This window comes from Falco cherrug, chromosome Z (genome assembly GCF_023634085.1).
Source record: "Falco cherrug isolate bFalChe1 chromosome Z, bFalChe1.pri, whole genome shotgun sequence".
Lineage (NCBI taxonomy): Eukaryota > Metazoa > Chordata > Aves > Falconiformes > Falconidae > Falco > Falco cherrug.
In genome coordinates this window covers 80,238,785-80,254,303 of record NC_073720.1, presented here as the reverse complement: position 1 = coordinate 80,254,303, position 15,519 = coordinate 80,238,785, and the positions used below count along the sequence as shown (strand labels likewise).

The 15,519-nt window shown below is 38.3% G+C and overlaps 1 protein-coding gene across 1 annotated transcript in view; it reads left to right on the top strand.

The window, feature by feature from the left end:
* ADGRV1 (adhesion G protein-coupled receptor V1) overlaps nt 1-15,519 on the top strand; it is a 291,122-nt gene that overhangs the window by 75,288 nt on the left and 200,315 nt on the right. Inside the window, exons 39-51 of the mRNA XM_055699397.1 lie at nt 1,526-1,689; nt 2,250-2,343; nt 2,985-3,017; nt 5,062-5,140; nt 5,761-5,899; nt 6,407-6,548; nt 6,990-7,252; nt 8,815-8,990; nt 9,724-9,848; nt 13,609-13,775; nt 13,862-14,005; nt 14,467-14,574; nt 15,093-15,345. Of these exons, the coding sequence (XP_055555372.1) occupies nt 1,526-1,689; nt 2,250-2,343; nt 2,985-3,017; nt 5,062-5,140; nt 5,761-5,899; nt 6,407-6,548; nt 6,990-7,252; nt 8,815-8,990; nt 9,724-9,848; nt 13,609-13,775; nt 13,862-14,005; nt 14,467-14,574; nt 15,093-15,345 (1,887 nt within the window). The remainder of the gene's footprint in view (nt 1-1,525; nt 1,690-2,249; nt 2,344-2,984; nt 3,018-5,061; nt 5,141-5,760; nt 5,900-6,406; nt 6,549-6,989; nt 7,253-8,814; nt 8,991-9,723; nt 9,849-13,608; nt 13,776-13,861; nt 14,006-14,466; nt 14,575-15,092; nt 15,346-15,519) is intronic.

Below are 15,519 nucleotides of genomic sequence, written 5' to 3'. Positions count from 1 at the left end.
ATAACTCCAACAGAACGGAAGTAATGTTTTGGTAATCATTAGGCAAATAAAAGCCATGACAGGAAGGCTGGAAATTTTGAAATATCTTGGATAGAGCTGCTATTTTCAGTACTTCTAGGCTTCTTACAGCGGGCTTGGAAATGAAGTTTGAGTTTAAACTGAAGCCATAGCCCTCATTCCCTCACAAGGAGCCAGGGAGCTGTCACGTAACTAGTTGGCTATTAAGTTTACTACCTTTATGTCTAATGAATCTGTCTCAGTGTTAGGCTCTCTATAAGAAATAAAAAACACAGGAGAAAAGGAGCTCATAAGGAATGATTATTCCCACATATTTCCCCTCTAAACTTCCAGAGCTGGCAGCTAGGAATGTCCCATGGAAAAAGTTGCATACAGACCACTGAATTCAGTTTTTGTCTCTTCTGAGAACTTCTTTCTCCTTTTAAAATCAATTTGTCTTTTGCAATCCATAACATGAAGTGGTGCTTAATTCCAGAATTCAGTCATGTACTGTGTGCAAAAATATTTTCTTGTGTTGCCTGAGGATTTCAACTTCTGTTGTGAGATAACATGTAATCATTTGCTGTTTACCCTATTAGACTATATTTAGACCTCAGTGATAACCCTTCTTAGTTTCTTTAGTTATATCTGTTTTGAATTGAAGTGACCAGTTACAATGAATGTTCGAGATCTTTGCACACCACAGATTCATAGAGGCATTTTAATGATGTTTCTGTTCCCATTTCTTTTTTAATGTCATTATCTAATTCTATTTTGGAACACTACTCAGGACACTAATGCTTTAAGATAAGTATCCGCAGTAAATGTAAGATCTCTTACTTAAATTTTTAACTCCATCATTATTTATTAAAACTAAGATTCTTTTATACCTTATATTTTATTTCATACAAACTAGCTTTCAATTTCATGTGTCATTTTATATCCAGGATCACTCTCTTTAAATTTGCAACTTCACTTACCCTGGCAGATTAGTGAGACGTGGCACTATCATAAAAAATTATGTCTAACTTTTTCCCTTGTTAACATTTATTGGTGTCCCCCCTGATTTTTATTCTTTTTTGAAGTCTATGTCAATCTGTCTGGGAAAGAAACTAGATTTATTAAGTTGTATTTCCCATCACTGTCTTTAAAACCATTCTTAGATATCAGTTCCTGAAACATTCTACTTCCCTTGGCACCAAACCTGATATGAATAATACATTAAATGTCCCAGGTAGAACTTCAGCAATGTAACATTTGCGGTCCACAGCACCTCAAATATCTGAATATTTTGTCCTAATGCTTTTTGAGATCTGTGTTGTTGGACAAATCACCAAACACTGGAGTGAAAGCACATTACAAACAATAATGAAGTTCCATTGGCTCCAGAATAATCTTTTAATCCTTCAGTTTTGCAGTTAGGCTTTTCATTTTGTGGATGAGCATTTCATCTCTTTCCTTTGTCTGCTCCTGTGAGCATTACATAACTGGAAAATACTCATTTTTTTTTTGGTCACAAATTGAACAGGTGCTATCAATGTTACGTATGCCACAGTACCAGGATTGATCACCTTAAGTAATGAGACAGATGGGACCTTGGCTGAACCAGGAGCTGATTATGTAGCTGTTTCTGGCTCACTGATTTTGGAAGAAGGAGAAACATCAACTGCCATAAATATTACTGTTCTAGAGGTAAACTCTAAACCCTTTCGTTCTATACTGATCTGTGTGACGTCAGGAGAGGAATATTTTAGAGCATAAAGCATGCAATCTGTATAGTACTCAAACCTATATATTTCATTGTCATTTAGAAAGATGGTTTTTATCTTAATATTAAAATCATAGGACAAATAATAACAGAAAGCAGCTCTACCTACATATAAATGAAATTTAGCTGTCTCATTAAGACTTTACTATCTGATATTCAGAACAATGTAATTCATTGCTTGCTACAGGCTCTTTCTCAGTGGTTGGAATTTAAGCTTTTAAAATTAGGCAGAAATTTATTCACAATAATATTTCAATAATAGTTTAGTGTCACCACAGCTTCTTCTTCCTGAAATATGCCTTCATTAATTCATGCAAGATAATCAGTTTTACACCCAATAAAATATTTCGGGAAAATGAAAAAATAAATTAATTTTAGTGTTGCTATAATATTAGAGACTTCTAGTGTGTTGCCTTTTGGTGACTTCCATCACAGTTTCTTAAAGGAAGACGAAAAGAGGATGTACTGAATTTGTGTTTTCCAGGATGATGTGCCAGAGGTGCAAGAATTCTTCTTGGTTAATTTAACTTCAGTGGAGCTCATCATGAACCATTCAACTTCATCCCCACCTAGGCTGGGTAAAACAACTTATACAGAATTATCTCTGGTTTTCCTTTTATATGAATTGCATGCAGATTATATTACTCTGGTGTATTATTGGTACGCCTCTTACTTGCCAGCTATGCCAATATGAGACAGGGTATTCTGAAAGAAACATTGTAGAATATCATACATTTTCACTGTTACACTTGCTTCTTACTTTTTTAATCTCTGTAAAAATTATAAGGAAGTTGTCATAGAGGAGTTAGTAATTAACAGCTGGAGAGCACAATTATCTGAAAAGTTTTATTGGCAGTGTGTTAATCTGGTTTTTGTTTCTAAGTACAAAACGGAAACAAAAAAGTCCAAAGAAATTACTTTATGTGGTTACTTTGTTCGCTCTTTTAAAAGTCTCTTTTTATTAGTCTTTATCAGTTTTACTTTTAGCAGTCATATCCTATAGTTTTCCTGCTCTTCCAGTGAACTTCATTTATTATTTGCTTAGTTGGTTCCTTTATCATTTGTTTAGTTAGCTCCTCATTCTGCTTCTGAATTCAGTTAGCATAGCTGGCATTGGCTTTAAGGACAGTTGGATTATCCTGTAGTACTAGAGACTAGTTATACTGATTATTTCTAACATCTGCTTTGACTCTTCTCCCTTTTCTTTGCATGCCTATAGAAGTGACAGAGTTAATTCGTTACAGATTGAAAGGTAACTTCCAAGACTCATTGCTGATTTGTAGAGGCAGCTGTGATTAGTCAAGTCTAAAATCTAAAACAGGGAAAGAGTAACATAAAGGTATGCAGGATTTTTCTGACCTAAATAGTGCTGAGTGTTGTAAAGTCTCACCTTCTGTTGTAAGGGATTGGCAGGCTCTTTGAATTGTGACCATTCATCCCTGCTGTGATATCTGCATTGGGTTAAAATGTACTTAGGGTGAACAGATAATAATTTTAACCCATGAGGCAAAAACTTGTCCTTATTCTAAAATGTCACTCCAAATTCTGTTATCAGACTATTTTCTAATCTTGTTTTCCCTGTTGGTATATTTTGATTTGTTATGATTGACAATTTAAATCCTTGGTGCAATGCATTTGTTTAGGATTTCTAGCAATCACATACTCTATACAAGACACTTCAAGTATTTCTAGGAGGTTTCTAATACCAAAAGAGATGGCTTTTCTGCACATGATACTGGCATGTGCAGTCCATCCTATACATCTGGAATATATTGTGTGTTCCTGTCACAATCATGTGTGTGCAATATGTGGAGTAGGTATGTCTGTGATGTAGAGTTGAACACACTGAACTTAAGTGACCTTTATTTCTGACCTGAAGCTTCACTGATAAGGAGCAGAAACAGCAAGCTTAAAGACAGTTTGGTTTTTTTTAATCCATGCTCCTTTTGCTCCCATCTTCTAGAAAAGGTGGAAGAAAGCCTGACTTAAATACAGAAGTGCAAAGAATTAACAAAAGGGAAAACGATCAACAGCTGAGAATGACAAAAGAAAAAGAAATAAACTTAATGGATACAAGAAAGACCTAAGCTAGGGAAGGGTGGCATCATGGGAGGGGACGGATGCCTGCCATGAAATTAGAGTTCTGATGTTGAAAGCAAAGTATTACAGATCCTGGGTGAACTGGTACAACTATAACACAAGGGAAAATGCGGATCAGGAGTGAAGCTGAAAGGTCTGTAGTCACTAGTGCTCCCTCTGCGTTTCTAAACCTCAATAACATTTCTGCTGTTTACGTAGAAGTTTTGCAGCTACTGCTGATCTTCATCAGTACCTCATAACAACAGGTTTGGATTCATGGCAATGACCTTTTACTTTCATTCAGTTTTATCTGAATTGTTAGAAATCTTTCATATGGATCTATAGGTAGTATATTTACTACAGATTCAGTGGAGTCAGTTGGGTTGTAGAAACTGCCTTTTTTCTTTGTTTCTTTTAAAATCTTATTAAAAGTAAGTTGAAGTAAAGGTAGTCATGCGATGCTGTTGTCTGAACAAATTAGGGCACAATTTCCTAAAAGCATTAAGTTCTGACTGCCAGGTTCTGGTCCCTGACATTAGTGGACATTTCTGGCATTAATCTATTATTATTTTCACCGTGTAATACATACGGTAATCTTTCAGAGTTATTGTGAAGATACATGCATCCTTATGGAGCAATAGAATGTTACAGTACATAAACAGCCTACAAAGAAATTAATAATTCTGTATTTGTGGGAGAATCAGAGGTGTGTGCTGCTAAGGCTTATGATCAGGCACTGAAACACAAATAGGAGATGAAATACTGGATCGTTTATTATTCTTTCTTACTGATTTTCCCTCTCATATTCAGAATGGCACAGACTGAAAAATATTGAACACCATCATAATAAACACACACAATGATGTTAATTAAGATTCCATGAGAAATCTTGCTTTCAGTATTTCCTAATTTTTCTGTGCTGTGTTTGGCTTCCTAAAATTTCTTTTGTCTTTTTTCTATGCATTATTAAAAGTAACAGTGGTAAATCAAGGCACTGTGTTGCAGTTCTAATAGTTAGGTAGTAAGGACAGATTTTCTTTGAGCCTTTCCAGTTATCTTGCCCACTGCCATTTTCTCCTCCATATTCTGGAAACAGAAAATTATGTATCTCTTCTACAAAATTAGCAGATATTTAAGAAGTGCTTTTATTATTCTTGAAAATAATGAAAATGGACTGTATTGTTCTTTCATTTTTGTCCTTCTGTTTTCCATTTTAGATGTTGAAGGTTTAGCTTCTCAAATTATTATTGATGCTAATGATGGAGTAAGCGGAGTAATTGAATGGGAAAGTACTAAGTAAGTCTTGTCTCCTTGAAGAACTCACTGTGTCGGTTAGTGACTGGGGTTACTCAATTATTGTTGTTTTCAGTTAACAGTAAAACACCTCATTAAAAGTAGGGCCAGATCTTTGACATGGCAAAGCATCATTCAGTTTTGTAGAACTGGAAAGTGTTAAAATAATTCTGACACTGAAAGCCAACATTTACAGTATGTTGGCTCCGAAATCTTTTGCTACTGTGTGCTTACTTTCACTGCTGTTGTTTTATATTCTAAACTTGTGTCACTCCCCCAGCCTCTATCCAGTGTTCCAGCCTCTACATCCATGTAAGCATACACACTGGCATCTCCCAGATCTTTTTCTCTGACTTGACTGATTTGCAGGAGCTAGGAAGCAGGCATCCATAAACATAGACTGGCTTAATCTGCCACTAATAAGCAGGAAAAAAGGACACTTTCTATAGCTTAATTCCCTTTAGATAAGAAACAGAGGTAAAAACATTGTATTAGACAGTTGTACTGATGCCTTTTTCATGCAAACGGAAAGAATGATATGAAGTGAAAATATAATGGCTATCTACTAGCTTATTCAAAAGAACATGTTAAGTGAGCACTGAGAATTTTTCTTTTTGTTTTAGTTTAGAAGTTAATGAATCTCATGGGAATCTGACAATAATGGCATACCGAAACAGAGGATCTTACGGCAATGTGTCTGTATTTTTTTATGCCCAAAATTTGGAGGCACAGCTGGGTTTGGATTTTAATGTGACCTCAAGGGTAAGAAGTAAATTCTGCATCTAATACTTTTCATTCCTCAGCTTCCCTAAAAGGATGTCTTCTTGTTTATTCGGCAGAATAATCAACAGTGCAGCTAGATTTTTCAACTTGTTTCAATTGCTTTGGTCATCCAAATAGAATGAGATAAAATTAGTCACTTTACTGGTTCTTTCTTTTTAAATACTTAAGTGTCTTAAAATATAAGACACATTGTAAACTTTCAAACATCTATCTCAAATACAATTTTGCTTAAGAGCGTATAAGATCTCTTATAAGGTTTCATATTTTTTTTACAACAGAATTTGCAAAGTAAATTGTCCTTGCCTGTCCTCATGTTGCAATTTGCTGAGCTTTTTTACTTCTGTTTTAATCAATTTATGTGATATAGAGCTTACAGAGCTTCTTGCCTCCTCTTTGTTCCTATTTAAGACTGTTTACCTCAGTTGAAAAATTCTGTGTGTGTTAACAGCTGTTAAGTATTCAATCCTTTCTGTTTTTCAATGCTAGACACTTTTTTTTGCTGATGGAGAAAGTAATAAATCTGTTGTTGTTACGATTTTTGATGATGATATTCCTGAAGGTGATGAGAAGTTCCAGTTAATTTTAACAAATCCCTCTCTGGGGCTGGAATTAGGGGAGAACACAACAGGTAACTCTTAGTTTTTATGTTCTCATTCTTTGGAATTGTAATTTTAATATTTTTTTTGTCATTTTAATTTCATTCTTCTGAATAATCGTATTTCAGAAAACACCATTGCCTTGTTACGGTAGATATTTATATTCCTTTGGAAAGTTCTTAAACATCCCTATGAAATCTATGCAATTAACAAGCAAATATGTAAAATAAGGAATCAAAATTACAGAAGTGAGCTTTTTAATAGGCGAGTCTAGATTCTTCCTGTCTGGAAATCTTCCTAGAAAAAGTAAAATATTTACATATTTTCTTTGAGTAATTTCTTGGACATAAAAGCATTATATATAGACTAAAGGAAGAATGGATTTGTGTTTATATGTATTTTATTTGTATATATGTACAATTATATTTTACTATGTTAATTAATGAATATTTCCATTATTTATTTCTCGAAAGCCATAATTACTATACTTGCCAATGATGATGGCCATGGAGTTCTGTCATTCAATAACAGTGATCACTTCTTCCTAAGAGAACAAACGGCTCTCCATTTGATGGAAAGTGTAGCAGTATTAAATATTATTAGAGAACCTCCTCAGGGGATATTTGGCACTGTGACTGTTCAATACCTTGTAAGTGAAATTAATTCTTCAGAGGCATCAGTGGATTTGACCCCTTCGCAAGGATATATTGTGCTGGAAGAGGGAGTCAGATTTAAGGTAATATGATAGTCATTACCAAAGAAGTGAGGAAAGCTTTTTCAAAAGTGTTGGAAAGATTTCAGAAATGTGTGTGCTTTTTTTTTGTATTTTTTTTTCTTGTGTTTCCTTCATTCTCAGAGCAAATTGAGTCATTGCAGTGGGAATGCATAAAAATTAAATGTGTTTTTCTGTAGATATTTCTGTCTTTTTAATAGTAGACATAAACTGAGAACAATATAATGGGCATATAATATATATATATGTATAGGAACATTTATTTCTGTGTATTCAGCATGTAGCTGAAACACAGACTTTGAAGTGAAGTGGTAATTTATAAGCATATGTAGTTAAGGCTGAAGTAAAAATCCCATACTGTAATGCCATGCTTCAACTTGTCTGAACTGTGCACAGAGTATGCTGCAACAAAGGCAAAATGTAAACAGCTCTTAGAGTCTTAGGAATGGAAAACGGCTTATTCTTCTCTTCTGGGGGTGTTAAGCTTACTGCCTCTGTACTGTCCCCACAAGAATATCAGCTAGAAAATGACTAGCTTAAGTTTGTGAAATCCTGACCCTTCTGAAGTTTAATGGCAGTTTATTTTATTTTTTCAGTCAAGCTAGGTTCAGTAACAGGTTAGTATGTTATGGCTAGTGGGGTAGAATCTGAAACAAACCTTCCTGGAAAGACTGGGTTTCAGTTTCTGAACCTTAAATGCATTTGGAACCACAGTGCTGGCCAGTGTCATGGATCTGTGGGAAGTAAAAAAGACTTATTAAAAGTCTCTGAATGTGATTTATTGCAGAAGTAACCTGGGGTGTAAAAGATTGTAAGATCCAGCTTAGTTCCAGATGCATCACTGCTAACTTTTTTTTTTTCCCTATAGCAGAGCTATGTGCATCTCTGTAACTTTTGCCTCTTTGGGTAGAAAGAAGGATGACAGTGAGCCCCAAATGACAGTGAGAACGTCTACCTCTTTCTAGATTATTATCTGCTAATTTGAGACCATCTTGAGAGCATCCTATGCTCATCCACAGTGGTGCAGTAGAGGGAAAGAAGCATCAAGAAGAGAAAGTGTATTTAGAGTAATCCTCTGTTGCCTTTTTTCCTTCTTAACAGCACCAGTAGCGGAGTTACCCTGTTGTCCTGGAGCTAGTTTAGTTGCCAGCTAGAGTAAATTAAACCCAACTTGACTGGGCTGCGTTAGATGAATCAGGTAGCTTGTACAGGGACTATGAATTACCAATGAATGTGTGGAGTACGTAGAGAACCGAAGCATTAAAAAAAGGATCAAAAAAGGGTCTCAGGGTGAGAGGAGAAAAGAATGAGTAGGGGAAAAAAATGTGGATACGGTCATTTTAGTGTTGAAGCAATGGAGGTCACCGGACAGGTGACTTTGGAACCTCAGCCTGAAGTGTTCTTGCCTCACTTCTGTGCTCTCCTGTTTCAAGGGCTGGCTATTCTCCTGCTGTCCTATTCGAAGGCATACAGTGAAAGAACAGAAACAGTAGCATGGTCTGATAGGGTTGTATCATCATTAGCTGTCAAGCCTCAACAACTTTCTATGCTTGTTTTCTTGTCAGACACTGCACATTACGGCAATATTGGATGAAGAACCAGAAATGGATGAGCACTTTATCGTCACTCTGTTCAATCCAACTGGAGGAGCTAGACTAGGCACAAGAGTGCAAACTATGATTACGGTATTACAGAACCAAGCTCCACTAGGGCTTTTCAGCATCTATCCAGTTACAAATAGGTACTAAACACTGATTCTGATAAATGGAGTTTTTTCATATTCAATATAGTGTCTCTCTACAATTTTGGTTTTCTTGAATCTCTTTAAAGAAATTCAGCAATCCAGTCATAAAATGTTTGTACTTTTGAGAAGTACACTGTCTGTCAAATACTATTCCATATGTATGTAGTATACATACATAATAATTCTGCTATACAAAGAACAGAAAAGCACTTAAAATAGAATGCTCATCATTAGAAATGTTGATTTCTTGAAGGATTTTTCATAAAACAGTACTTCATTAGTCCCTAAATATTACAGTAATAGTAATCCATGTTAAGAGCTCCAAACCTCAGAACAGTGCTCAGGAAGTCATACATTTTATAATTTATTTTTGTTTTTAAGCTTGTGTAAAATACACTTTCACTTAGGGTTGTTTTTCAGAAGCAAATGAACCATATGGAATGACATTTCCAAAAATCATTCAGCTGAAACTGTACAGCTGGTGTGTTAACTTTCAAGCTGGTTTAAGATTTTGTTGCATTTCCTATGATTTTGCTAAGGTCTTGTTATAAGAAACATTGGACACCCTTAATTAATGTATGTATCTGTCCATCAGTATCAAAACCAGTTATTAATATTTTCTTTTTATTTCTGTTATATATTCTGCACTGGAATTGTACTCTGAAGAATCCTATTTGTATATTATAAAGGTTATACATTATTTCTTTATTTTCACAACTCTCACATTTAGGACAAATTTCCTTATAACTGAAGAAGCCAACACTACAGTTTATTTGAAAGTTTCACGAAGTAATGGGCTGAACGTGTCTGTGACTGTTGAGTGGGAGACGTTGTCGGATACTGCGTTTGGCATCAGTACGTTCACTTTATCAAGGGTGTCTAGTGCTTTTGTCAGAACGGAAATAGCAAGAGACTAGCCAAACACACAGCAGATGTAACTTTGGAATGTAAATTCACATATTTAGACTTGATCACGTCAATAAATATTTTTCTGAGCAAGTCAGAATTTATTAGGTAAAAGAGCTTAGCTGCTTAAGAGTCACCTTGTAGTCAGCCACTTCTCCCAGAGTTTCAATAATTGCTCTCCTTGCTCCTTATATGAACATTGTTGTCACTAGACCTTTGTTTACTAAAATCTGTTCCATATTAATTGTAACTCTGGATTTTTCTAACACAGTTTGAGAGAGACACTTTACATAAACCTGACATAGCCTTAGTCTGAAAAAAAGCCACCATACATTTTCATAGAACCATAGAATCACAACATTGTTTGGATTGGAAGGGACCTTAAACGTTACCTAGTTCCACCCCCCTGCCCCGGGCAGGGCCCCCTCCTCCCAGCTCAGGCTGCTCCCAGCCCCGTCCAGCCTGGTCTTGAGCCCTGCCAGGGATGGGGCACCCACAGCTGCTCTGGGCAGCTTGGGCCAGCGCCTCGCCACCCTCAGAGTAATTTCTTCCTGATATCTCATCTAAATCTACCCTCCTTCAGTTTAAAACCATTCCACTTGTCCTATCACTACACCCTTGTCTCCAGCTTTCTTGTAAGTCCTTTAGGTGCTGGCAGGTGCTGTAAGGTTGCCCCGGAGCCTTCTCTTCTCCAGGCTGAACCACCCCAGCTCTCTCAGCCTGTCTTTGCAGGAGAGGTGCTCCAGCCTGATAATCTTCATGGCCTCCTCTGGACTTGCCTCAACAGGTCCATGCCCTTCCTGTGTTGGAGGCCCCAGAGCTGAATGCGGCACTGCAGGGTGGGTCTTACCAGAGTGGAACAGAGGGGGAGAATCACCTCCCTTTATCTGCTGGCCATGCTGCTTTTGATGCAGCTCAGGATTTGGTTGGCTTTCTGGGCTGCAAGTGCACATTGCCAGGTCATGCTGAGCTTTTTTTTCACCAGCACCCCAAAGTCCTTCTCCTCAGGGCTGCTCTCAATCCATTCTCTGCCCAGCCTGTATTGATACAGGGGGTTGCCCTGACCCATGTGCAGGATCTTGCATTTGGCCTTGTTGAGCTTCTTGAGGTTCGCACGTGCTCACCTCTCAAGCCTGCCCAGGTCCCTCTGGACAGCATCCCTTCCCTTCAGCCTGTCAGCCGCACCACACGGCTTGGTGTCATCAGCAAACTTGCTGCGGGTGTGCTTGATCCCACTGCCCGTGTTGCTGACAAAGATGTTGAACAGCACAAGACTACTGAGGAACACCACTCATCACTGGTTTCCAGTTGGACATCGAGCCATTGACCACAACTCTCTGAGTGTGACCACCCAGCCAATTCCTTATCCACTGAGTGGTCCACCTGTCAAATCCATGTCTCTCCAGTTTAGAGACAAGGATGTCATGTGGGATAGTGTTAAATGCTTTGCACAAGTCCAGGTACATGATGGTCAGTCACTCTTCCCTAACCCATCAAAGCTGTAAACCTGTCATTGAAGGCCACCAGATCTGACAGCGCAATTTGCCCTTAGTGAAGCCATGTTGGCTGTCACCAGTCACCTCCTTATTTTCCATGTGCCTTTGCATAATTTCCGGGAGGATCTGCTCCATCATCTTGCCAGGCACTGAGGTGAGACTGACCAGCCTGTAGTTCCCCACATCTTCCTTATCTGCCTTTTTAAAAATGGGAGTTATGTTTCCCCTTTTCCAGTCGGTGGGAACTTCAATGAACTGCTGCAGCTTCTCAAGTATGATGGATAGTGGCTTAGCCACTTCATCCACCACTTTTCCCAGGACCTGCAGATGCATCTTATCAGGTCCCATGGGCTTGTGCACCTTGAGGTTCCTTGTACACTCTTGAAGCTGATCTTCCCCTATAGTGGGCAGTTCTTCATTCTCCCAGTCCCTGCCTTTGCCTTCTGCAATTTGGGTGGTGTGGCTGGAGCACTTGTCAGTGAACTGAGGCAAAAAAAGTCATTAAGTACCTCAGCCTTCGCCATGTCCCAGGTAAATCAGTCTTCTATTTCCTTCTGGAGAGGACCCCTGTTTTCTCTGGTCTGTCTTTTGTTGCTGACATGCCTATAGTAGCTTTTTTTGTTGCTCTTGATGTCCCTGGCCAGATTTAATTTGATCGAGGCTTTAGCTTTCCTAACCTGTTCCGTGGCTGATCAGACAGTTTTTCTGTATTCCTCCCAGGCTACCTGTCCTTGCTTCCACCTTCTGTAGGCATCCTTCTGTTTTATTTTGTCCAGGATCAACTTGTTCATCCATGGAGGGCTCCTGGCTTTTTTGCCCAACTTCACTTTTGTTGGGGTGCATCACCGCGGAGCTTGGAGGAGGTGATCCTTGGATATTAACCAGCTTTCTTGAGTGCCTTTTCTGTCCAGGGCTTTATCCCATGGCAGTCTACCAAGCAGACCCCTGAAGAGGCCACTGCCTGCTCTCCTGAAGGCCAGGGCAGCGAGCTTGCTGTGCACCCTCCTCACTGCCCTAAGGGTCTCAAACTCTACCGTTTCATGGTCACTGCAGCCCAGGCTGCCCTTGAGATTCACATTCCTCACCAGCCCCTCTGTGTTGGTGAGACCAAGGTCCAGCATGGCACCTCTCCTCGTTGACTCCTCTATCACGTGGAGAAGGAAGTTATCATCAATGTATTCCAAGGACCTCCTGGATTATCTATGCTCTGCTCTGTTGTCCTTCTAACAAATATTGATGAGGCTGAAGTCCCCTATGAGGACCAGGGCTTGTGAACACGAAGCAGCTCCTATCTATCTGTGGATGGCCTCATCTGCTCTGTCTTCCTGGTCAGATGGCCTGTAGCAGACCCCCACTATAATGTCACCTGTCTCTTCCCCTGCTCTCCCCTTAATCCTGACTCATAAGCTCTCAGCTGGCACCTCATCCATCCCCAGATGGAGCTCCAATTTTCTATTATATCCCAGTGCACCTACTGAGATGGCATTTGTGGGACTCCCAGGCTGTAATTTCATGAACATTTTAATCAGGTCCAAATTAGCCCTGCCATTGAAGGAAGCTATCCTTCCCTCTCTGCCCAATTGTTCCCATTTACATACTAGGCTTTTTTTTTTTTGTTTCACTGATATGTGTATAGCTGCTCGCTAATCCAGACTGAAACTAACAAGGCAAAAAAGGAAATGCCTGATTTTGAACATGGATAAATACTTTGCCTGGCTCAGCAGCTCTTCTGACCTAGGTGTGGGACTGGGAGATCAGCTCTTAGAGTTTAATTCTGACAACACAGTGGTTTTTTTCTGTATGCCATTCAAACAGCTTAGGCAGTTTAATAATCTTCGTGCCATGAATGCTTGTTGTGATGAGGGGGTGGAGGACAAACACATACATTTTCTAGTTTCTTTGTCACTTTTTTCACTACCTGCTATCTAGCTAATTTTCTCGCTAGCTCAATTCCTAACTGAATCATTCTGAATCAGACTCAAATTGCCTATGCATCTTTCATACACAATTGCAATATATGAATACTTTTATTGCCTAGCTCTTGTTACATCATCAGAACTATAACATATCCATACATTCACATACACTTATACCAACTATTTAGAGCCAACTCTAACATTTGTAATACTAGGTTTGCTTTTGGCAGCAAATGATGAAAAAGGCATTGAAAAAGACCTCAAGAATTAACAGTATTTTCTTCTACTATATCACAGGGGGTAGTATCAGTGTCCTGTCTGTCTTGCAAAGCTTCATAGAAGAGTCAGCACCTAGCTGGTGTTTCTTCACATCAGGAGAAATCCTGTATGGTGTTCTGTTGCGTACGCCTCCAGCTACATTTTCTACTGTCTACCAGTGGAAAGGAGTTTTTGTTCCTGTAGAGGTAAATATTTGCTTGTAAACACCAAGCATGCTACTTAATAAGGAATTTAGGTCTTCATGCTGCTTTTTTTTTTTTCCCTCTCTCAGAATTTCAGTATGTGGAATCCTAAAAGCTGTGTGTCTTTCCAAATTCATGCCTCTCCTTACCTTGTGATTACTCACGGAGGAGGCAGTCAGGGAGCTTCCAACAACAGTGTGTATGCATTCATGCCTGGACGCAGGCTGTTGAAGGTAAATCTGGTTTACTTACAAAATCATAAAATAATGGGATTGGGAAGGACCTCAGGAGGCCTTCCAGTCCAGCCAGATTTTAGAAGAAACACTCTGTGCTTGGCTGGTTTGGGGCCCTGATGTTCTGCATGACTTCAGTGATGTAAGGTTTTACAGCTGGCTGGCTGCTGTTGTTTTATATTTATGTTTTGGGTATGAGGGAAAGTGACCTGGGAAATGAGGAAAGAAATTGTGGAGCAATGAAGTCATAGAACATTTTCTGGGAAATGTATGGTAAGTTGTATTAATTTGGTAAATATGGATATATTTTTGAATATGTAAAATTACATATATGTAACTATATATATATATAATATATTTTTATATGTGATGTTGCAATTTTTAAAAATATGTTTATATATGTATAGATCTGACACTTGAAGTGACTTCCAAACACCATTGTTGTCATATTCATCTCATAGATACAGACGATCTCTATTCTGGATACCAGCCACGTGAAACATTTTGCTGTGGATGAAGAAGACTATTTGATTTTTGTGAGTCATGCAGCAAGTTCCAGTTCCATCCAGGTTAGAATACACTTGTCCCTGGCTTTGATGTGGGTAGTTTGGTTAGTTCTGGGTTTGAAATATGAAGGGATAATAAAAAAAACCAACCCTGTGAGTATATATTTCTGGAAAGTTACTTATATTTCTTTATGGATTTAAAAGACTTGAAGTTCTAGGCTTCTTTAAGGGTAGCAATACTGTCTACATTAACATGTAATTTACCTTTGGTTTAATTTTGTCATTAGTGTTTCTGGTTTGAGTTTCTGTATTTCTGTTTTGAAATCTAGCATGTTAAACACCTATAAGAACAGAAATAGCTTCTGGACATAAACCTATTCATCTGAAAATGAGTACAGGCACAGGTGCTTGCAGTAAGGTGGTTACTTACCAGTGTGCTTCTATGTTAATGCAGGGTCCACCACAGAAATGAGGAATTCAGTTCACTATAATTCTTCCTGGTTTTTCATTGTGACACTTAATTTCTCTTCTATTTGTGCTAATTATGAATATGTAATAATAAATATTTCATATTTTCACAGGTTTTCCAGTGGTCTAAAGATGTATTTGTGCTGCATCATCAGCTTCCACTTTACAGGGCTCTGAACATAGCCTTGTTTCCTAGAGGAGGCATTATGCACCTATTAGTTTCTTTGTCAGATACCAACCAGAACATGCTGTTGTACCAGTGGTTGAATAATGAGTTTAGGAATCTTCATCAATTGCCAGCAAAAGAAATAGAACATATGGAGGCCTGGATTTCTGGATCTGATATCTATTTAATTACAGCAAAAGGTATTTAGCAGAAGACAAACACTGAGTTTGCGAAGTATGTGCTGGCTTGTTTGATAGCAAGGGCATTTGGGGTGAAGGAGTTTAGACAGGGATTAAAGCATTACTGGAAGTGACAATTCACCGTTAAGCATTTTATCAAATTGGTCTCTGTTTTGTCACTCAGAAAATAAAAGC